Consider the following 23,224-nt stretch of genomic DNA (forward strand, 5'->3'; position numbering starts at 1 on the left):
TTCTTGTCCCGTCCGATTATTCCACAATTTATAGTATGGTTTCGGTACTATATAGCGTGAGAGATAAGAATCTGAGATAAGACTTGACACTGGTTTCTGAATAATAGGCAATACGTTCTCGGCGCGCTTTAGACCGATGGTGATGGGTTCTAGTTGAGAGGCTAGAAGATTTCCTCCGGCATCACGGTGCCGATATATTTAAGACCAATGCGATTTACCAGTATCCATAAAGTGCCTTGTGTCGTTATTGAGCTTGCAGTTCAACATGAGGTCTCTTCGGACCTTGGTGTCATTGGGCACTCTGCATAATCCTGCTATCCCATCCCACCCTGCTTACGATTCGTATGTCAATGACTCGTTCCTCGCTGCAGCTCGTATCTCCCAAGAAACTCAATTGACGGGCTAGACAGGGAAGAACAGATGTGAGATTCCTCACTGATTGTGACTTTAACTCATTGGCCTATCATAGATCACCACCGGATGGATTTCCACTCTGAGTATGGACATCTGCATATGTGAAGACAGCGAACAAGGGTGCTTGTCGACGAACACCTCACAAAGTTGGGGGCTGATCTCACGCAGCGTGATTCATGGCCGATATACTCACACAACAATGACTCTGAAGGAAAGCCAGATGTACTGATCAACAAAATGTTAAACCTCACGTCGAATAAAGCCCAGCAAAGAATCATGGTATTCTTCAACATCGCCAACCACTCAACATACACAGTTAAACAGCATCTACATCGCCTAATCCCGCTCCTTCGACCCAACAGTCGATCTCGAACTCGAACTCCTCAAAACCTTACCCCCCTCAGGTCCAGAATCAGGTGTATGCGTCGCACTACTCTCCCTCGCCAACGGCGACGGGAAATCCGGCGTGACAGACCTCGAATCTGTCCCGGGTCTCTTCGGCTTCGAGCTCGTCGACAGCCTCTTGCGCCGCGCTGACATAGATCCGCTGCTGGGCCGTCTACTAACAGAAGCCTCTTCTTCAACGATAGGCGTAGGAGTTCGTGTTGAGCTTGTGGATGCGCGCCGCACACTGCTTCCGCGACGACGCCGTTCGCGCTCGACGGCGATGTGGCGCGGTGGTGTCTTCTCACGCTCATGGCGGCGCGGTTGTCGCCCGGGGAGCCACCATAGCCAGCCGTATTGTTGCTTGACGAGTTGGCTATCGCGCTCTTTGACTTTTTGCCGCAGCAGGGCTCGGCGCTCATTCTCCTTCTCCCAGTATTCCGTCCTGTATAGCTCCCAGTTCTCGCGGAACGTAGCAGAGAAGGGCTTTGCTAGGAGGAGCAGCTTGACGTAGTCGCCGCCAGGCGCTAGATCCTCCTCGTGACCGCCCTTCTCCTCATCTTCGTGGGGCAGTATCAGCGTCGGGTGTGTATCGTTCGTGATCTGGAGCTCCTTCTCCACCTCTCGCAAGAGACTCGGCTCGACGTATCGATATGATGAACTAGCCGTGTGTGAAAAGAGTCCGTACGTCAAGAAGAATCCAATTGTAGAGAGTGCTTCGGCCCACCACGTCCGTCGTATTATGATCAGCTTGCAGTTGAAGCCCCGTAGTCCTCTATTCGAAATGACGAACCATCGTCTTGGCCAGCGAATCCCACGCTCCCAGATCCCAGTCGCCCAGACGAGTATGGCGGTGATGATGCCGCCCATGAAGCAGACCTTCTCCGCACCCTCAACAGCCCAGTAGATAGAACCGCCTACACCACGGCCGTCTTCACGGGGTGCGAGAAAGAGAGCATATCCAAAACCAGCGATCCATAGTGACAGCAGGGTGAGGAAGAAAGTATGGTGTCGCTTCCGAGCTCGTAGTTCGAGGAATTGCGCGCGCAGTGAAGCTTCGAGGATCAACAGGTTGAGATAGATCATAGACGGTGAACTCGGCGTGTGATGCAGCGGATCGCCTTGTTTGGCGGTGGTGGGGAGGATGGGACTCGCGCCGGCGACATCTTTGGCTCCTTGCGTAGGAGCTGAGGCGCCTTTGACGATGGAATCGACGTCGTCGGACATTTTTTTGAGTTGGAGGCTGAGGGGCAGCCCGGGTCAAAGAGAGCTCGATGCCATGCAACTGGAAGAGGGATAGAGAATCGTCAGGTGGTCAGCTGAGTCCAAGGGAGAGAGCGAGAGGTCGAGCTGTGATTTGTTGAGCGAGTCAGTCGTGTTTTGTTGGTGTTTTTGTTGATCAACGTGGGCGAGTCGGGTAATTCTTGTGGTGCTTTGTTTTAGTTCCCTATTTTCCTGGGGCGAAGATGGTTCGGTTTCTTTGACCCGCTTCCATCGTCATCACAAGCCAAAAGAGAGGGATCTCGTAGGCTTGGCTTTGGCTCGGTAAATGATTACTGCCGGAGCTTGCTTACCCTATACTCTCCTCTCCAGGAAGAGAGGCACGCATACACGAAGAATATGACTCGCGGCTGATATACAATGGATTTATGCTATTGCATACTGTTATACTTAAATTGCTTCTTTATTACGCTATAGCAATTGTGTAATTTCAACATATACTAAAATATATCCTCAAGTATACATCTTAGATCTTTATCTCTTGTATCTTTGTATACTCTAATTAATTTATTATTTACCTAGTAAATCTTCTTTATTGTTGTTTACTAACTACTACAAAGTGCATGCTGGCTTCCGTAGTGCTCTGTAGATCTCAAGAATGGCTCTAGCGATTGTAAGACTATAGTAGTAACACCTAGGTATAAATGCAGCGAGTGGTCCTTAAACAGCTAGATCGAATTACTTCTAATATATATCACCTAATTCAGACGATAGAACTGCAATGAGGTTTGTAGCCATAATGCCTGTAGAGGAGAACCAACAATCCATGACCTCTGTCGACCTTTCACGATCAAGACGTGCTTTGTTCTGACCCTGTTCTGGTTCACTTCTTTACCAAGTTCACTGTCATATTGTTCCTCGAGGCCGGGGAAAAAGAGTTGGCTCGCTCATCTCTAGGCTGCCATGATGCCTGGAGACTGAGTGTCCATGACCCAGGTGTCCCACGGGTTAGGAGATCTACCTGCTGAGAGACCAGTCGACTTGATCGGGGCTGGGATGAGCTTGCTGAGGATACTGAAACTGTTGGCTCTAGTTTGGGGCACTCCAGTATTCATCACCTTGGAAGCCGGATGCTTGCTACTTACACTGTCTTCCACGATATAAGGAAGGTCTTCAAACTCTCTTCCATCCCAGCGTTGAGCTGTTGAAAGCAACTTGGTCCACACTTGGATCTATCTCTTACAAGGTTATGTGGCCACTGACTCTTTGCCCTGTTTATACCATTGCCGTGCAAAAGTTCTGCCAAAGATTAGTGAGATCGTTGTTTAGAGTGGCAAAGAACAACTTATACTGACCCCGACCAGTTATCTACATACGTCTCGGGTGTTCCACTTGGATACGGGTAAAATGTCCACTGGTTAAATGTGTTTTACTGCACCGAAATCTGCAACTGTCGTCCATGCCTTGATACCCTGCTCATCGTCAGGAGGCTGCACTTACGTCCGCAACGTCCATCTCGACGTGGCGTCAATCAGTGAAGATGCCCAGCTTCTCCGACAGACCGAATCTCTGGCTAGCTTCGAACAGCTGCCTGCCATCCTTACCGCCAGAGCTGTAAATGGTGTTGTTCTTGCCTTGTGAGACTGAGTTGGACAGTCATTTGCCGTTTCTGTGTCCCCTCTTGTCAGCTTCCGACGGAGGAAAATTGACCTTAAATTCTCCAAAGTCAGATGTGATGCGCGTGGCGAGCTTCCCGTCGAAATAGGGCCCATATTCGCTATATTTACCGTCAGTTCTATTGAACGAGGCAATCTTATAGTCGAGCTTGTGGTATGACTGAAATGTGTTTAGGAAAGATACGTTCCAAGTCCACCATTGAAAATGGTGTCTGTGTACGCCCAATGAGCTCTCCGTTTGAGATGGATTTGAGAGCCTGAAGATCCGGCGAATCAAGGTCAACTGCCCATATCATCAAGCCATGTAGGCCCATATTGCTTGCATAGTCGATCTTAATCTGGAAGGTTTCGGGGTCGTCGAAGCTATAGACTGAGTTAACACGAGCGACGTCACTCTCAGTGTTGGCCATATACTCACGAGATCCAGCTGTTGCCATCATAGACCATGTACCGCGCAGCAGCAGCCTCATCAAAGTAAGGAGTTCCCCCAGTCTTATCAACAATTTCCATGATTTCTGCGAATCGTATTCCAGTCAGAAATCTCTTGTTTCCTCCCGAAGCTTTATCCAGGATTACTCACCAGCATATGAAAGAATTCCAGCGGTTTTGGAGCAGCGGCCAGGTGATCCGGGACCCTTGAACTTACAGCCTGGCTTCCAGCACGAAGCAGACTCCAACTCAAAGGATCGACCATAGAAACCCAATCCAAGAACGACCTTTGAAGGGTCAACGCCAAAACGCCAGAACTAATGAAGGTAACACAATCAATCCAATACATTCAAAATCTATTAGCTGTGCAGTTTGCCGTACATACCAGATTCAGGGCTGAATCAATTTCCGTTAGATTTGTATGCGATAGAACCTGATGTCCGATAGGGTTGTCACCGTCCCAGATGCCATGCAAATCATAGGACATGAGATTAATCCAGTTGACATATGATTGCATAGAATTAAGATCAAAGTGGCGGAGATACCAATAAGATGAAGTCGCTGTAAAGGTCACGATATAATCGCGACTCTTGGCGTTGATGGCCTCACGAAGCTCTTTTAGAAGAGCTACATAGTTCTTGCCGTCGTCATCAGTGCCGCCGCGGTCATCAGCACCAGGATATTCCCAATCTGGAATTTCGTCAGCACGTTTGAACACAAGAAACTGTATTCGACCAGTTTTCTTGAATCTTCGCAACAGCTCTCAAGCAGGCGAGGTGCTGGCTTAGGTATTTATCATCATGAAAATATGGGGGGTTTCGCTCACCAAAATCTGTGCAGCATATTCGTTAGTATGACATCCTTGGATGATAGCAGTGAGAGGTTGGGAAAGCTTACCGACGCCGTCATAGCCGTATTGAGAAAGAAAGCCCAAGAGATTGTTGATGAAAATTGCCCTGTTCGCCTCGGTTGAGACCATCTTGGGGAATACCTCCTTCCAAGGGCCTGGATCGCTAAACGCCCATCCGCCAAGAGCAATAACGACCTTGGGACTGGGGTTTCTGGCCTTGACGTGGCCAATATCTTTGTATATGTGGGAGGCAATGCCGTCCATATTAGTGACCTCAAAGGCAGAATTGATATAACCAAAAGAAACAAACAGATGTGTCAGGAGTTCGACTGGAATCTCGCCAGTTCCCATAGTTCCACAAGGCTTGTCCATATTCCACGCTTCCCAATACCCAATGACGACCTTCTGGGGATTAGAAGGAGCGGCATTGGGCTTTGGAGTCTCACAGTTGGATTGACAGCCTTGATCGCAAAAGTCAGAGGTTGTACCACAAAACCCATGCTGGGAACAGCACACGTTCAAGGGGCACTTCTGACCCAGCGTTTTGGCATATTGCCCACACTCAGCTTTCGCATCACAGTGTGACTGGCAACCTTTACCGCAATACTTGGGGCTATAACCACACCAGCCATCCTCGCCACAGCAAGCTTTGTTTGAGCAAGGCTTATCAGGGCCGCAGGTATAGTCGCCCTGGCCAGCTGCTGGCTTCGCAGCAGCCAGAGCTTGGGGTAAGACAGCCGAGGTCTGGGCCCAGGGAGCATGGTGATGAAGTTGATGAAGGTGACGATGGTTATGGGCGTAACCCACCACAAGGTGCAAGAAAAGAAGACAATAGAGAAAAAGGATAGATATAAAAGAGAGTCTTTGCCACGGACGGCTGCGGGAGCCTGCCATGGTCCTATTTTTTGTTTAGAGACTTACAGACAAAGAACGATGTGACAAGAGAAACGATGGAATAGAGCATGCTTTTTGAAGCGAGATTATGACTATGATCATCGGCCTATGTTGAGAGGAATCCGACTTTTTACTATCTCCTCCTTCAAGACAATTCTCTACTAACAACCATCGCACCCTGGTCCCGAGCTGAAAATCAGGGTCTGGTGGTGGTCTGACACGTTTGGTCCATACAGTCACAGTGACTGTCAGCAGAGTTCCACCTGTTGGTTCTAAGCATTCTGGATCCCTGACTGTAGCAAAAGTTCTGCAGGCAGAGCACGATTATCGCGAATCCACTGCAGAGTTCCACCTGTTGGTTCTAAGGATGTAGGACCCTGAAATAAACCAAATTTCTCCGGTGTGACAGCACTAGTCAAACGGGCCACCCTGACTCGGACAGAATTGCGATGTCAGATATCTTGCCCAAATCTGGTTGACGAGAGTTTTGAGCCTTTCACAAGTTCAAGCGCGAAGACTAGCTTTCGTCACATACCCCAGTAGCAAATAAAATAACATATCTATTTCACAATTCAGGCACTATACAACGTTCCAGCAGCTTTGAGGCTTCTATGGCGAGATGACATCGTAGTATTCAAGCTCTGTACTACTACTGAACATAGAGAAGGAGTTGCACTCGGAGACAATGTCCGTGGGTGGGTTTCCTCAAAGAGGATGAGGCTCTGTCCGCCTTGCCCGAACGCCCCGAGTCATTAATCACATAGTTAAACTACTACTTTGGGACGTTTCTAGGCACGGTCCGCTGTTTAACATCCATTGACCGTTGAGAAATTCGTTATATGGTGCGGCGCCTACCTACCTGAGCCTAGCCAGAAGTCCACAAAACGGTTGGTTCAACATAGACTTAATTCATGTTGACACATTAGGTCTCAGCCAAGACTTCGGAAGCTCGGCACCATGAAGAGTACACAACTAAGAACGAAAATCACATACAATTCAGGACTAAACCGCCAAGATCGTTCATCTCCATGTACACCATACTAGTCCTGCGTTGTTTTCAACGACAAGAGCTGAAAACATTCGCTTCCATTTATTTCACTAAGTGGAACTGATAATTTGGCAATGGACTGATTGTTTGTGGATATGCCATGGTTTCCTCGGTCTTGAGTTGAGAGGTCCGGCGCCGTTGCTATGTCTTATTCTTGAACATGCCGAGTTGCACATTTGCTTTCCTTCCATTATCAATACCGTTTGTTGAACTACGCTATCTTTCAGACTTGCCAACCGCAGGCTTATGTTGTTTGCATCATGAGAGTTCTTTACTCACTAAGTCCTCTGCTACTCGGTGGACTTGTAACAGCCGCAACTGGTCACTTTTGTGAGGTGTATACAGTGAAGGACGATGATTCGTGCTTCAGCATTACACAAGAGACCAATGTTACATATGCTCAGATCATTTCCTGGAACTCCCAGGTTGACAAGCAGTGTGCGTAAGTTTCCCCTACGAAACAGCTTTCCTAAGAATTGTTTAACATGACGTTTAGAAACCTTGGAGAACTTGTAGGCGATAAACTCTGTATCACCAACCCTGATGGCGACTACTCGATCCCGGAAAACTCTCACGGAGCTGTTGAGATCGCCACAACTACTGCGTATGTACAATGAACACTTGATAGTAGAAACTGTCATAAATCATGATAAGATCAATATTCTGACAATGATCTACAGACCAGTTCCAAAGCCCACTCCTGATCGAACATCAGGCAGATGTGCTGAGTATCATCTCGTCACTGCAGGGGAGGACTGTGGCGACTTCACGCTCAAATATGAGATTACTCTCAAAGATTTGTGGGTTTTCATTCTTTGATCTACCTGCGCCTGGAAACTGATGAACCAAAGCATCTTCTTGAACCCCCATGTCAGGGAGAACTGCACCAATGTATACAAGGACTATTACTATTGTGTTCGTCCTGTGGGATACATCTCGACGTATCCTGGCTATCTTCCCACAACAGTTGCAGACGACCGCTGGGTTCCGGTAACAGGCACGCCGGTTCCTATCGGTCGTGGTTCTCCGTTTGACAATCTCAAGCCAGGTCCAACTATTCCAATTGCAATTGGCACGCGTCAAGATTGTAACCAGTAAGTAAGACTGGTTTTGAGGTTATCGCCAGCAGGGCTTCTAACTCTGTTTTTTTATAGGTACTTCTTCATCCTAAATACCGCAGAGGCACCCTTGGCAGCCGATTGTTGGGGCCTGGCAACCGGATGGGATATCACTCCTGAGGTATCTTCACAACCCATTACATTCCAAGTATCCCGAATATACACCCAATTACCTTATCCTTATCCATGTCTTTTCCCCAGAAACTTATGGTCGCATGGATCGTATCGACACTTAAACAGGAATTCATTCTCTGGAATCCCTCACTGGATGAGAGCTCGAAGAAGGGTTCAGGCTCCAACTCGTATAACTATCCCTGCACCCTGTCGGAGAGCGTTTCTTACTGTGTTGCACTCGAATCCGCTACTGCAGGTCAGTAGCTCTAGCAATACATTTGGCTATGCAATGAGAGCTAACATATTCCCCCAGTCCCCGGCCCAAGAAAAGAAGAGCCCCCCCCTAATCCGCGTGCAGCCGACGAGGTGCAAAACTGCACCTCTTGGTTCGCTGCAAAGACTGGATGGTCATGTGAGGACCTTCTCTTGACAAAACATCTTGACATCGAGGATTTCTATAGCATGAATTCGTCTGTCAAGGGTGACTGCTCTGGAATGGCCATTGGCACGTACTACTGCGTTTCAACAAACGCGGATCGTAGCCCCCCCAGGCATGGATGATGATGATGATTATGATGATGAGGACGACGACGACGATGATGATGATATCCCTACCACGACTGCCGCTACGACCACAAAGCTCCCTAGTCCTACTCCTATACAGGAGGGCATGGTTGGCAAACTACAGCAAGTTCCACTCGGTCAAAGACACGACAACGTGTGATGGAATTGCCAAGTATGACAAGATATCATTGGAAAACTTCTACAAGTGAAACCCCAAGGTCAAGTTAAGTTGCAACAATCTGCAGCTGGGTATCTGTGTCTGTGTTGGTGTGATTGAATCGTCAACTCACCCGACATCTACTTCTACAAAGACCACAGCCAAGTCGCCAACAAACGGTGTTAGCACACCCACATCTATACAATCCGGGATGGTATCCAATGGCAACAAGTTTCACTTTATCAAGAGTACGACAACTTGCCAGGGCATTGTGGACTATGACAAGATCACCATCAAGCAGTTCTACAAATGGAACCCTGCAGTTAAGAGCGATTGCAGTGGACTTTGGACTACGACATGGGCATGCGTGGCTAGTTAGGCCCTAATAAGTTTATAGCAGCGTCTTGCCTTTAGGCTCAGAACTCGCACCTTAGTTACCTAGACGATGGAAGCCCTGCGAGAATTAATCTCTACTTAATTTTCAGGGCATAAGTTTTCCTTTCAAGATCAATCAATGCCAAATCACTAAGGACGCTTTTCGACCAATTGTTACAGAAATTCTCATTTGCGCTTCATGTATACTACTCTTCTTGGCTACGGAGCATAATTATCGCCGTCGCTAGGCGCCAAATGTGTTTTTATTGGCGAGGTCGCTTGATCTGGTGGCAATTAAAGCCTATTGCAAGTCTAGGAGTAACTCTTTTCAATTTCCCGACCACTTCCTAAATGGTAAACAAGTAGTGGGTGATTCCCTGTTTATTATGGTAATACACAAACGCGGTAGTAGTTATTGGCCATACAAACTCTGCGCTTTTTACCTCTCGTAGTCGCAGAACCCCCTCTGATTTCCCTATAGCACTTATATCTACTAAGCTTGCATTGCAAGCCTGCTAACATTAGGCTCCTCAAAACTGGGATCAAATGCATCCAAGAGCCTCCCATTACCTTCAGGCGTATCACTTTGAGGAATATAGGGATCCTCAACACATCCCTCATCTTCACTAAATGGGTTCTTTCCGTCCTGATACATGAAATTGGTCACTTCCCGGCTAACATCCATCATCACAGCGCCATAAACCCGGCCAAAACTAACGTCAACGCGAACAACGATTTTGGGCTGGTTTTCTGAGTCCCGCCCGCGCCAGCCAAGTTTCTCCCGCATGTCGTGCACCAAGCTGTGATAGTCACCACTATCGGGCATAAATATAAAGAAACTCAGCTCAACAGACTCCAGGGTTGGCGGTAAAGCTCCAAGAAATTCAATGACATCGTCCTTTTTAACGATAAATCGGCAAAGGCCGAAATGTCGAAGTTGGTGCCAGTCGTTCACAGGGAAGATACTCTGCAAAGGAATAAAGTGGTCTCCTTCGTCTCTATCTTCATCAGGGTCGTCAGAGTCATAATAGAAGTCGTCCACATAAACAACATTAGTCAATAGATTAAAATTTTGGATATGCCTCGCCTTGGAAAGTGTGTTTCGCAAATGATTACTTCGAAAAGAGCACCAGTTCATGTTACACTGGTTGCCGCAGTGTAGGGAGAGGTTGAGGGCTGCGAACCCAGTATGACTTAAGATAGTATTCAGGTCTTTGATCTCGCTGTTCTCGGCGTCATCAAAAATACGACAGCTGATCCCTGTCCGAAGATGATTGACATCAATAGCCAAGTCGGCAAGTTTACTCTCCGGATTTTCTCGTAGGTGTTGGGCGATGATGCGACTGACAAGACAATAGCCTCGCCATTTATCCTTCTCCGAGCTATCCCAATCCTTCGCTTCAGGAAAGTTGGAATGCATCCTTATAAGAGGCCACCCACGCTCAATAGGGTAAAGGAGACCGCGTGGGAGTGATCTGATAGTGGGCGTGAGATACCAGGGTAGCCCAGGCTTTCCATGAGCTGCAGGACTAACTACCACTCTTTTCAGATTAGGGAAACGTAGCAGCCCATACTTCAGCGCATCGGCGTCTCTGTTTGTGGCAATCGTGTCTTGCTGTTCTTGCCACAATCTCTTGAAATGTTTGAATGCTTCTGCTGGGCTGAGTAGATGTTCAAAAGCTTCTTTAACTTGGCGATGGCGTGGCTTTGCCCGCTCGACCATGTTGCGATTCTCACGGTAGACGTGGCGATACCAGTCAGGAACTCCAGTGACCTCACCGATATCCCTTTCTTCGTTATACCACGAGAACCACTCCATTTCATGGGCTGAATCAAAACGTGCATCATCGTAAATGATCTCTGTGACCTGGAACCGAAGTGTTTCGTGATCAGCAACAGCTCTGAAGACCTCTATATCGCGCAAGTTGGGCGAAAGGAAGAGGCGGCTAAGGCGAAGATGTACGACATCCTTGAAATACGTGCACGTTTGGCGCAGATTTTTTAAGTCGATGTTTTGTAGTTCGCATAATATTTCATTGAGCACTTCGGCTGGAAGACGCCCAAGAAGTCCAGACGATCCTCGGCCTTCATCATTGGCGGTCATTCTCTCAAGTCATTGATTGAGATGGCTGAGATAGTAGTCTCTGAAATCCAAACCAAGATAGAAGCAGCTTCTACCAATCACATGACACCAAGTACCGCCAATTGTAGTGGATTGCCCCAACACGTTGGGGAACCACAACGGGTACCGAGTACATCATAAACCGATATATTCCGTTTTTCCCTTGACAAGATATTCCATCACTATTACAGAGTTATTTACTATTAAATCTGTTCTCTTCTATATATCTACCTCACCTACTCAGCTCAGCCTCTTTTTATCGCTTACCCAAACAAGTAAACAATCGACTCAATTCCTCCGCAATCTTACTCTTCTTACTCTTGCGGACTTGTCCACGGACCGGAGCTTGTTTCAAACCCCGACATTTTCGTACCTTAACTCCGGCCTGGGCCTGTTGCGTCACGAAACGAGGCGTCATCCATAATTTCCAAAGTGTTTTTTTCAGTGTCGCTCCAGAGGTCGAGGTTAAATACGTATTAACCTCGCCCTCCCCCCAGGCAAGGAATGCTTAGACTTCAACCTTCTTCTGCGGTACTTCCTATATCGCGACTTTCTTCAATCACCGCTTTTAATACTACTACACCTACACGCAGTATGAGTACTGACGGTACCGTTCGTCCGCCTCATGGTGGGAGAGTGGCCGATGCGCCGGAGGAGATTAAACATCAGGCCGAGTTGAAGCCTTCGCATGCGTTCTTGTTTCCGCTTGGTTATAAAGATGCTGCGTATCAGTGGGTATGTACCCAGACGTAATCGAGGAGTGAAAATTAACGATTTGTAGTGGACCAGTTTGGCGCCTCAGGCCGTTGAGCGCAATTTGTTGAACCTTATGCCGCACCTTAAAGAGGCGAACGACAGTATTACAAACATCGATACTCCTGAACGACCTGACCCTTACGGTACACGAGTATGGCGACGAACAATGGTCCATCTTTCCGGAAAGAACCGAGCCTTGAACGAAGTCACCGTCGAGCGAGTCGGAGAAAAGGAGGAGGATGCTCTCGTCATGATCCACGGATACGGTGCTGGTCTCGGTTTCTTCTACAAGAACTTTGAGCCTATTTCTCGCATGAAGGGACTCAAGCTCTATGCGCTGGACATGCTGGGCTGCGGAAACTCGTCACGGCCGGCTTTTAAGATCCACGCGAAGAAGAAGGAGGACCAAGTACTGGAAGCGGAGGGTTGGTTCGTCGATGCGCTAGAAGAATGGCGAAAGGCCAGAAAACTCGAACAGTTCACCCTCCTTGGTCATTCTCTTGGTGGTTATCTCGCAGTCTCATACGCCATCAAATATCCCGGCCGACTTAAAAAGCTCATCCTCGCTTCTCCGGTTGGCATCCCATCTGATCCCTACGCCGTCAACGCCTCTATGCCCGAACCGAACACCTCAACAATCCAAAATGAAATCACACAAGATCAACAAAGTACGACCGACCAAAATGGTACTCTCAAAAAGCACAAACCAGCTTCAAACGTCCTACGACGACCTTTGCCAGGCTGGTTCGTCTGGCTTTGGGATCAGAACATTTCTCCCTTCAGCATCGTCCGAATGAGCGGTCCTCTCGGTCCACGATTCGTCTCAGGCTGGAGTTTCCGTCGCTTCAACCATCTGCCACAAGCTGAATCACAAGCTCTCCACGATTACTCTTTCTCAATCTTCAAGCAAAAAGGCAGTGGTGAATATGCTCTAGCCTACATCCTCGCACCTGGTGCGTACGCTCGTCGCCCTGTTATCGATCGCATTCAAGAAGTCGGCCGTCAAACCATCACAAAACCCGACGGAACCACAGTCAAAGAAACCGGTATACCAGTAGTGTTCATGTACGGAGAAAACGACTGGATGGACGTCGCAGGCGGTCTAGCTTCAGAAGAGAAACTTAAAGAAACGAGGCAAAAAGTCCTCGAAAACGCTACAGAAGATGAAAAGAAGCGAGAAAACGGCAGCGCAAAGGTCCTCCTCGTTCCCAAGGCCGGTCACCATCTCTACCTCGACAACCCTGAAGTCTTCAACGACATGATCCGCAAAGAACTCGAAGACACGCGAAAATCCGAGCAAAGAAAGCAATAGCCCCAAATTTTCACGTCTGGATTTGGCTGGCATGAGTGATGACGAGGCATGAAGGAATTAGCACGTTGGCGCTGTTGGCACACGCGGTATTTTCTGTGCGGTGCGGGATTTTAGATGGTTCACGACATACAGACATTGGAAAAAAGGCGTTTTTTTGCTACTGAGCTTTTTGTTTTTGGATGGGCTTGCGTGTTAGACCTGCGTATACCTATTTTATCGCCTGCTTGGCATGGCGCCTGAAGAGTAGACTGTACAACATTGATATTTCATTCATTATTCTTAGGACAGATGTATCCCATATCTGGGTGCTGGGCTCTCGACATTGTTGACACATGGCTGAAACGATCTAGACTGCTCGAATTGTGTTATATATGAAACCTCGTGATACATGTTTCGCCCAGGTTGATGAGAGTAGGAGTTATCTTTTGGATGCCACAAATTGTAATACGATAGTATAGAGTTTGGTATTCTAGCTAATTGTTCCGTAAGTCTAAGGCTAAGAATGAAAAGGAATTTTATCCTAGCTCCCTCGTTTGTTTCTTACTGAAGCGGCCACAATGCCCTTCGGCCAGGGTATTCATCAAATCTCCTCCGACTCTTTATTCTTATGAAAGTGCATCTTGCCTGCAAGGTGCGCGTGCAGATGATAAGACACCAATCTCCCCGCCAAGACGCCACGCAGTGAAAATGCGAAAAAGAGTAAAAACGAGGAAAAGTAAAGAAATCGTCGTGTTATCATCGTGCCTCCTCCTGCTCTTGTCTTGCTTTACAAGTTGATCAAGTCCACCTCTGAAAAATCTGGGGGAGCTCTGCCGTAAACGACACGAACCTTGCTGTCGAGAGCTGTGCCCTCGTTGCTGATCCAGATGTGTTCGCTGTATGCCTGTGTTCGACGGATCTCGTCATCACTAACGCCAAGATCGTCGCGAGGAATCCAGACTGTTGGTCGACGTGCTCGGAGGGCCTCATGCTGGAAAGCGTGTCTAACGAGCGCATCTCTTTCATCTGGAGTGAGGTCCTCGATTTCGTCGTGAATACCACCAAAGAGTGCTTCTCCTATAGCACGCTGAGCCTCAATATCCTTCTGACGGTGCTCTTTCCTGTACTGCGATGCTCTCTTGTTCTTATCCTTTGCCTTGTTCACCGCAGCAAACTTGCGAAGCTGTTGACCTCCACCCTTTGCCCATGTTCCGACCTTATTCATCGGGCGTCGCACTGAACCAAACCGGCGCATTTCGATGGAGTTACCGTTCTCAGATCCGTGAGTCTTCTCATGCTCATTTGTTTCTTCAGCCTCTTCTTGTAGCTCATCGTCATCGAGGAGACCAAGCCGCTGGTCCTGGGCCCTCTGGAATGCCTGGTCACGCAACACTGCCTCATCTTCAAATGTGATCGGAAGATATCGAAACAGTGGTCCAAATGAGTAGTTGAGCAACACTTGGTAGAGGACAGTGAGGATGAGAACAACGATCATGATGATACCATGAGTTGTACAAGTGTTCTTACCATTCTCATCCTCAGTGATGAAGAACAAACCTGCCATGCAAAGTTCCATGAAGTAGATTCCGGTAAAGGTTTGGTTGATTGCTCTGGGGTACAGAACACCACCAGTATCATGCTCGAATCGAGTGACGTAGAGCATTGCGTATCGTTGAGCCATCCATAACAGAGCGAAAGTGATAATAGCGAATATGGAAATGAGTGGCGCGATAACACAGTATATCAGTCCGATGCAGGCAAAGTTGGTGTAAATAGGGAAGAAACGTCCCCAATTAACCTGGTTAAGCTTGGTGTTTCGAGACCACTTGTTACGAGCGGTACTGTCAAGCATCTTGGCAATAACATACCACATGAGCAGAGCTCCAAGTTGGAGGAGAGTAGCAGAGCTTGTGGACATCGCCTGCAGAATCATGTAAGAGAAGAAGTAGTTGGCGGCAGTGGGAAGGTTATTTGCAAGCAGATCAAGAACAGAGCCAACGGTCTGCAATTCCTTGACATTCTCGATAATAGCGTCAATAGATGCCGCGAAGAACGACGCAATGGAGACAATGAGGAAAACTTGAATGAACAGAAAAACGAAGTAGTATCGCTGCACAAACTCAGCCTTCTGGGATCCCGTCTTCGCACCTTTGAAATCGGCAAAGAAGCCCAGAATGATTGGAACCAAGAATAACAGCAAACCAAGCAAAACAGCTGGCAGGACACCAGCAATTGCTTTGGCTGCATTGTGAAGTGCGTCGTTGTCTTTGAGGAAGTGTAGCCACTTGTTGTTGCGAATCAAGTTATCAAGCTGACTCAACGCAGCTGTCCAAGCAACAGGGATAGCCCATAGGAAAACCATAGTCACAATTGCGATAAAGACAATTCCACCCCGTAGCCATTCCTGCCACCAAGAGAATGCCATATTATCCCAGATCACATCTCTGGGGGCAATTTCATTCATTCTCGGGGCCATGTGCTTGGGAAGATGGTGAATGACACTCTGGCAGGCCATGTGAGCTGCGACTTGGTGATTAAACTGGATGAATGCTGAGTTCATCAGAGGGAAGCGCTCAGGGTGGGCTTGATCTTCTTCGATTTCCAGGTTCAGGCGGGCCAGCTGTTCGCGGCACCAATAGATTGTATCGACCTTCTTGGTGACGAAAACAACTCCGAAGAGCCAGGACTGTCCGAACAGAGGAAGACGATGCGTTGGGCGATCTTTCTTCTTAAGATATTTCTCCCATTCCGCAGGCTCGGCGTCCTCTTTGTAGTCAGGGTTGTAGGCAATTTCATATTCGACGGTCTCTTCGAATTCTGGCTTGACGAATGGCAGTGCATATTTAATCCTTTGCCACAGAGGTTTGTTCTCGTTGGTCTTGCGGTCTCTGTAAGCCTGAGATACCTCTCCCTGGGGAACAGGAGAAGTATAAGCACCAGGAGGAGGCTTCCAGAATTCCCACCACTTTGACTCCCCTCGAATGTAGATCTCATCGATGTTGCCAATCTTGCGAACAGTGTTGCCTTGATCACCAAAGTGTTCGCGTGCTGGCTTATTAATTGCAGAGGTGCTCTCAGCTGAGTACCTAGTGCTGTTTCGCGACTGGTTATTCTGCACGCGGAGGGTGTCTGAGGGCGAGTTAAGCTCCTCTTCATCTACCGAAGCCTGATTTCGATGTCTGTCAGAATTGCGGGATGGGACTCGGTTCTCGTTGGTTTGTGATATGCCCATGAAACCATTGGTTGTCTCCAAAGTCTCATCAACATTGTTGCCAGTCTTAGAAACGACGCCCATAATGCCATGGCCCACTTTAGAAAGCGGATCACCCAAAAGAGGCACTCTAAAGCCCCTTGACTTGGCCTTCTCATCATGCTCATGCTTGTGTTCTTCGTTGAGATACGTCTCATATTGTGACTCACGAACACCAGCATCAATATCATGGGGAACATCATGCTTGTCACCAGCAGTTTGTCCTCCGGCACTGTTTGCCATTCTCTGAGCTTCGGCGTCTACCTCTGCCTGTCGTTCAGCTCTTTCGTGCTTGCTAAGCGCCTTGAGCTTCTTCTCTTTTCGCTCCTTCTTCTCTGCTGCTTTTGCCTGCTTGAGCTGAGCCTTCTTCGCAGCTTTGATGAGGTCGGTTTCCGCAGACTCAAGCATGGCGTGGATATCATTTCGTTCTTTGACTTTGTCAAGTAGAGGCGATAGGTCTCGGTTGATCCAGATATTTCGTATGCCGCCGGGGAAAACGTCGAAGAGACCCCTCAAAGCATCCTCGCTGAGCCATTTGGCAGGAATTGAGTTCACTAGGACGGTAGTAGCCGAAGCACGAAGGCGGTGCTCCGCACTTGTAAGGTAATCTTGTCGAACCTTGATGTAGACCCTGAGCTCAACAAAAAATACCCAGCACACCCATATAACCACGAGAATACCCATCAGCAAGTGAGCAGCATACCTGTCTGTATTTTTGGGGCTGACGTTTCCAAATGCGAGAGTGTCCAGACCAGTGGGCTTATTTCCGGCTTCTCTGCGCTCCGTCTCGTTGACATTGACTTTCTGTCCAATACCGCCCACAAAGTTGATAGGAATCAAGATGGGCATAACAATGCAGCAGATGGGAAGAAATATGATGAGCAGGGTCTTCAAATAGCGGAGAAAGAAATAGGCATCAAGACCACACTTGTTGATCACTTCACGGTCATCGTAGTGCCATAATGTCTTGAGCATACTACCAATACTCCGGGGCGGTGATTCGGTTCGTTCACGTTCGGGCACGAGGTAGGTCTTGGGTTTACTGCGAGCTGGTTAGTGGCAGAGCTTCTTGAAACATGGACGAGATGCGACGTACAAGATGCGGGCCAGTTTGTTGCGGAGGAGAAGAAAGGCCACAAGTTGAACAGTAAAGATAACAACGGCGACTACCAACGCAGTGAGGAAAGTGACGATTCCAATACCCCGATCGGTGTCGGCAGCGCTGGTCGTCTCGGGGGTGGTGCCCAAGATGCCACCCGACGTTTTTGTAGGCTCATCAGAGGCGGTTTCGGATGCACTCAGGGTTTCAGAAGCGGAGATAGCTGAAGAGATCAGCGAGCTGACGATAGAGCTGGTGACTGAAGCTGCTGTCCCTGTGGCGGAATCTGTCGCCGACCCTGAAGCGTCGGAATTTGTTGACGACATTTTCGGGTTGAGCTGGTCGACAAGGTTGAACTCGTATACGAGGAGACGGGAGAGGAGCGGTGCCCCAAACGGGGAGCAGGTGAAGAAGACTTATTCTCAAAGAGTAACGTAGGATAATTGCAAATAATCAAAAGCGTGTTGATTGAAACAGCATTGTCGGTAGCGCCGAGGCAAATAATCCTATAAGCAAACGTGTTAAGAAAAGGTCTTGGAGGAAGAGAAATTCCAGGGAAAGATGGTATCAAAAAAGAAGGTTTCCATGGTTCCAAGATATCCCATCCAGTGTTTGGCCAACCGCCCTCCGTCGCGTCATGGCAGGACCCCCCTTGCCATCAGAGGCAACCGTCCATACCAATCTGGGAACCTGTAGGTGTTTGATTGGACACACGATAAGGGTAGTCAAGCAAACAGGGGCCTTTACTGGATCACTCCACTGAGCGGATACTTAGCCGACGGGACAAAGCCCCCCGCTTGGGGGGGTTTTAGGTACGAAAACTGGATAATCCTAGCATCATCATAAACACTGCAGATTGGACAACTCCAGACCAATGACATCAGTGGCTTAGCGACTGCTGGTGAAACAATCCCCTGTGTCTGAAGTTGAAGGGCGTCTAGAGGTTTATTGGCTCTGAGCAAAGTTCACGAGCGTTATCTGTTAAACGCGGGAAGGGAAATGCTTAGAATAGAAATTTGGAGGCGCGCGCTACAGACCAACAAAGAATATATAAACTATAATATCCAAGCCTTGGCTCATCTCTTTGTTGGTCGTTGTAAGCCATTCAGAGTCAGTACCGTTCGCTTGGGTCAGCGGTTATGCGATGCATTCAGTGAGATCTGAGTTGCCAAGTTGGTACGTACAGTTGGCGTTGCAATCTGGAAACTGGAGTGCTACCCTGCATACAACCAAAAGCAAGATTCAGAATCATCTGGAAAAGGAATCAATCCAACTCTTGGAAAACCATATAAAATTCATTTAAAAAATACATCACGTCATAATTTAACATGCTTAAATTAAGATAGTTAGCGGAGGTAGGTGTTAATTACATAGTATTGATGGAACCTTCATTCCGCGTATTCCGCTCTCCCCAATTTCGCTTCGAATAGTCTCCCGAGATAATAAACCATAGTCTTGTGACCACAGCGAATACGACTGGTATTGATTACCTGTTCGTGTGACAGTACAATCATAATTGAGCTTGTTCTCCAAAAAGGAGAAGCCGTTGTCTCTCAGACAAAGGTTAGCCATGAACGACACAAGGGGATAATTCCTCAACCTCCAGAAGTAGAGGGAGATAACATGCACCATTTTAGCATCCTGTTCATCTATCCTACGAAACGTTGCACGGAACAAGATAGACTGATCATGGACAACTTCTATGAGAGTGTTGGAAGGCAAGCAACACATGGACTATAAGATACATACAAGCTCCGTCGTTTGAGTTCCCACTGCACTGGAACGCATCTTTCACCGCTTGGCAACATCACCAGTTTTGTTGGTGACATACCTACTACTGGGTAAGTCAGTATTCAGCACTATCAGAAGCACCAACACCAGGAACCACACGGCCAACACCGCCAAGATGCCTATCACAGAAACCTTCTTCCCCGCATTCTTGAAAGCTTGTGACGACGATCCTAACGACATTCTGGTTATCCAACTCACGTGTGGAACTTGCCACGAACAGATGACATTGGAAGATGGAGCTGATCCTCAACTCCGTGCGTTTGCCCTCCGTTGTATGCACATCTACTGTAAAGGATGCATAGACGCGATGGTAGCCCATAGCAAAAACGACGATGAGTCCCACCATGCTTGCCCAACGTGCCGTGCGTGTCTGCATTGTGCAACTTGCCTAGCCCCCTGTGAGAAGGGCAGTCTGATTCACAGGGACGAAGGAAAGTCAATTGCGCTTATAGAAGACATCCTAAAGCTGCGGCGTAATCGGTGGTACTGCTTCAATTGCGATGCGGATGTCTTCACAACCTGGCTGCAAATGTTGATGAAGATATCAATGGACTGTACTGACGTCGTCAACGATGGACAGTTTCTGAGAATCTGCGTCGAATATGAAGGTAGGACATGGGGTGGTCCCCCACCGGACGATGAGTTGTGGCTCGTCAACCAGGCCCCGTTGCCCATGGATCTTGAGGTGCCGATTAAAATGATTGAAAAGGGCCTTCTGAAGGCCCACGGGATTGCGGTACCTGATGATGGCTCAACAGTATTTAACTATGAAATTCGTCTCTATGAACCGAGAGACAAACAGGATATGTTTCTCGTGTGGGAGAGACGCCACATCGAGAAGATGGAGCAGGAGATACGAGACAATTGGCTTGGGAGCCGAAAGCTCATGGTCTTGGACCTCGCTTACGACCTGCGCGATCTTTGGTCTGATGAGAATGTTCGTAGAAAAATGGAAGAGCGAGTAGAGAGTGGGAAAAGGAGTATGATGGATTATATAGACGACGTCGAAGAAGCAGCTAGAGACGACGAAGAAGCAGCTGGAGATGACGAAGATGAAGAGCCAGATGTGTACGTGGTTTGAAGAAAGGGTAGGAAAAGTAAGGTAAGTAAGGTAAGTAAAGCGTAGGGGGCAACTTGCTTTACCTCATGCAGATATCCAGTAATGGATCAAGGAATAAACTACTATGCTCATCGTCAAGTTTCCATTGTGACCTCGAACTTAAGTTTGTATATGCGCAAGAACTATAGAGATGAGGCATGAATGGACTGGCTTGGGATTGTCTCCAATTCTTCTAGGCCATCTTGTAAATAGGTTTGATCATTATTCACTTACACTCAGTAAGAGTCTCCACCATTTTTGCAACTGACAAGTGCCAATGAAGTCTCTATCGAGAAAGCAGTATGGATTACTCGTAGGCCCTTATCATCGGGTGATAAGTATGCCCTAGCGTATGAACGGAAACGCAGTCTCTGCTCAATAGTGGAATAACGCTCTCTTGCTAAGGGATAAAGACAAATGCTCCTCAGCGACACCAATGGAAGAACTCCCACAGTGCAAGAAGAAATTGACGATCACGCTTTCAAAGAACATAGTTAGACGCGGTCTGTTCCTTCACCAGACCCATTGTGCAAGATAGTCTGGTTATGTGCTAACAAAGGCCTTGTTAGATCAGCAGATTAAGAGCCGTTCAGTATCATAAGCGTGAAGTCTCCGTCCGCACAATGACTATGTTCAGTGACAGCGATATATCACAAGCCTTGATCTCGGAGTATATATAACACTAACTCACCTCTGAACCCTCTGTAGCAAGGAACTTCTTCCACCCGACCATCAACCACCAGCAATCCTGCAACTAACAAAGCATCTCCTAACTATCAGTGACCAGGTTCCCAAAATGTCTTCGCCTAAAAATCCTATCTCCGCAGCCTACTATCCCGAGCTTGCAAAGATTATCAACAATGATCCTACAGCTATTGAGCGTCTAGAGCTCGAATGTGGCATGTGCCAGGACAAGATGAGTAACCCAGAGGACAAGACTTGCAATGCTATCATTTTCCCCCGCGGTCATATGTTCTGTCCCCCTTGTGTCAAAGAGTATAGAACACACACCCTTTCCAATGATATCCCTTACAGATGTCCTGTTTGTCGCACTGATCTCAAAGGCAAGATCTGTGGGTGTCCGGGCGACAAAGATACCTTATTCGAGCCCACTCAACATCAAAATGAGAGCCTTTTGGCTAGGCTGAAGGAGGAAATCTCCAACCCCGAAGGCCCTTGCGTCTCGTGTCAAATGACTACATTGGTCTGTAACTTGCGACGCATCGCACTCTACGTACATGATCCCGCACAGTTGATCAAAGACGGACATATGTTGCGAGTTACGGCTCAGAAACGCGATGACAAGGGAGTTCAAGCAGAATCTGACAACGCAGAAGTGGTCAGACAGTTGCCAATATCGGCAGAGCTTATGGAACTGTTCAACCTTGCGGGAAGCAGCCTCGACGCGGTATGGAACGGGCCTCTTGATCCAGAGGAGGAATCCTCCCTGTTTGACTTTGAACTGGCTCTTTGCAAGCGATATCCTGAGGAACATAAGGACTGGCCGCATCGAAGAGGACAGATGGACTTTGTCGAAAGGGTGGGGTGGCGCCGACCAGACAGTACCGAAAGTAGTAGACTTTTCGAAGCTTTCAAGGGTGCAATCGAGCTAGGTGAGGCGTTCATCAGTGATGGGGATTACAAGGAGCATCAGAGACGTATGAGAAACCTGGAACATCTGGAGGTTATCTTTTCCGAGACTCTAGAGCTGGAGGAGGCGGAGATGCGGGCCACCGGGATGAACTAGATGGCCAGAATGACGAGGATAACAAGAATCCTAGACTCTGAACCTTGGCTACCATCCCGGTTGTTGGTGGGTTCTTGGCTAGTGGTTACCAGTTCGGTGCTTTTCTTGCTAGACACATTTGTCAAGATAGCGAAAGGTGAAGGGTGACGAATTGCGGGACAGAACCTTGCGAAGTGAGCATGTAGACGATCTGGCATCGTCTGCTGTTTCTGGGGACAGTTGGGGCGAGAGTCGTTGGGGTATTTGGGAATGAATGCGGTTGTTTATTATTAGCATAGTTAGGTATCTGAATATATGTGCTTGTTGGATAGGCACCGAGAAAAGTGGTCTTTGAAGTATTTGAACATAAGTGATTCTCCAACTTCTCCTGCTCTACAATCAAAGAGTTAACACCTTATTACCAACCACGGTAGGCATGGCATAGCTTTGGTACTCTATACACTATGACAGCGTTATTGCTGAGAAGAGAAGTAAAAGCTGTGATCTCAATCTTGGTCCCTTTGACGAATACATTTTGGCATCTTTCAGTGTCACAAGTTTCCTTGCTCCAGGGGGGTAGTTTCAGTTACTCTGTCAGTTACTTTTAAAGACAATGGGAAAACACTCTTACATCAGAACCTGCAGTTCCTGAATACATGTTTGTATTCAAGGTACCTAGTTACGTACGCTATCGATGTCTACGGATCCATTTGTCCGCCAGATAGTCAAGAAATTTCTCTTGAGGGGTATCCTCATCCAAGATCCGGTCATACTAAGCCTAACCTAGGAACCAGAACTCTCCCAAATCTCACGTCTCCTCGTCTCAGTGAGCCTCTCCGTACATAG

General features: G+C 47.8%; 8 protein-coding genes; 4 read left to right on the top strand and 4 right to left on the bottom strand.

The window, feature by feature from the left end:
* Positions 1–750: 750 nt before the first annotated feature.
* FFUJ_05119 (related to SPO7 protein) lies at positions 751–2,025 on the bottom strand (the record flags this gene model as incomplete). The annotated part of the gene is made up of 1 exon (XM_023571513.1): positions 751–2,025. The coding sequence occupies one exon, from the start codon at positions 2,023–2,025 to the stop codon at positions 751–753; it is 1,275 nt and encodes a 424-aa protein (XP_023425807.1).
* Positions 2,026–3,832: 1,807 nt separating this feature from the next.
* FFUJ_05118 (related to chitinase) lies at positions 3,833–5,868 on the bottom strand (the record flags this gene model as incomplete). XM_023571514.1 has 6 exons in its annotated part: positions 3,833–4,058; positions 4,114–4,210; positions 4,276–4,441; positions 4,510–4,814; positions 4,951–4,956; positions 5,022–5,868. 6 exons carry the CDS (start codon positions 5,866–5,868, stop codon positions 3,833–3,835), a joined length of 1,647 nt encoding a protein of 548 aa, XP_023427143.1.
* A 1,308-nt stretch (positions 5,869–7,176) lies between these two features.
* On the top strand, positions 7,177–9,248 carry FFUJ_05117 (uncharacterized protein; the record flags this gene model as incomplete). XM_023571515.1 has 9 exons in its annotated part: positions 7,177–7,358; positions 7,413–7,520; positions 7,597–7,716; positions 7,768–8,010; positions 8,071–8,155; positions 8,275–8,404; positions 8,462–8,629; positions 8,691–8,866; positions 8,958–9,248. 9 exons carry the CDS (start codon positions 7,177–7,179, stop codon positions 9,246–9,248), a joined length of 1,503 nt encoding a protein of 500 aa, XP_023425808.1.
* A 489-nt stretch (positions 9,249–9,737) lies between these two features.
* On the bottom strand, positions 9,738–11,348 carry FFUJ_05116 (uncharacterized protein; the record flags this gene model as incomplete). Its single annotated transcript, XM_023571516.1, has 1 exon — positions 9,738–11,348. The coding sequence occupies one exon, from the start codon at positions 11,346–11,348 to the stop codon at positions 9,738–9,740; it is 1,611 nt and encodes a 536-aa protein (XP_023425809.1).
* A 612-nt stretch (positions 11,349–11,960) lies between these two features.
* On the top strand, positions 11,961–13,434 carry FFUJ_05115 (related to alpha/beta hydrolase; the record flags this gene model as incomplete). XM_023571517.1 has 2 exons in its annotated part: positions 11,961–12,101; positions 12,148–13,434. The coding sequence occupies 2 exons, from the start codon at positions 11,961–11,963 to the stop codon at positions 13,432–13,434; spliced, it is 1,428 nt and encodes a 475-aa protein (XP_023425810.1).
* A 766-nt stretch (positions 13,435–14,200) lies between these two features.
* On the bottom strand, positions 14,201–18,088 carry FFUJ_05114 (PHM7-like protein; the record flags this gene model as incomplete). XM_023571519.1 has 2 exons in its annotated part: positions 14,201–17,705; positions 17,760–18,088. 2 exons carry the CDS (start codon positions 18,086–18,088, stop codon positions 14,201–14,203), a joined length of 3,834 nt encoding a protein of 1,277 aa, XP_023425811.1.
* A 1,580-nt stretch (positions 18,089–19,668) lies between these two features.
* Positions 19,669–20,634, top strand: FFUJ_05113 (uncharacterized protein; the record flags this gene model as incomplete). The annotated part of the gene is made up of 1 exon (XM_023571520.1): positions 19,669–20,634. The coding sequence occupies one exon, from the start codon at positions 19,669–19,671 to the stop codon at positions 20,632–20,634; it is 966 nt and encodes a 321-aa protein (XP_023425812.1).
* Positions 20,635–21,448: 814 nt separating this feature from the next.
* Positions 21,449–22,399, top strand: FFUJ_05112 (uncharacterized protein; the record flags this gene model as incomplete). The annotated part of the gene is made up of 1 exon (XM_023571521.1): positions 21,449–22,399. The coding sequence occupies one exon, from the start codon at positions 21,449–21,451 to the stop codon at positions 22,397–22,399; it is 951 nt and encodes a 316-aa protein (XP_023425813.1).
* Between the last annotated feature and the right edge of the window lie 825 nt (positions 22,400–23,224).

Source organism: Fusarium fujikuroi, chromosome FFUJ_chr02 (assembly GCF_900079805.1).
Source record: "Fusarium fujikuroi IMI 58289 draft genome, chromosome FFUJ_chr02".
Lineage (NCBI taxonomy): Eukaryota > Fungi > Ascomycota > Sordariomycetes > Hypocreales > Nectriaceae > Fusarium > Fusarium fujikuroi.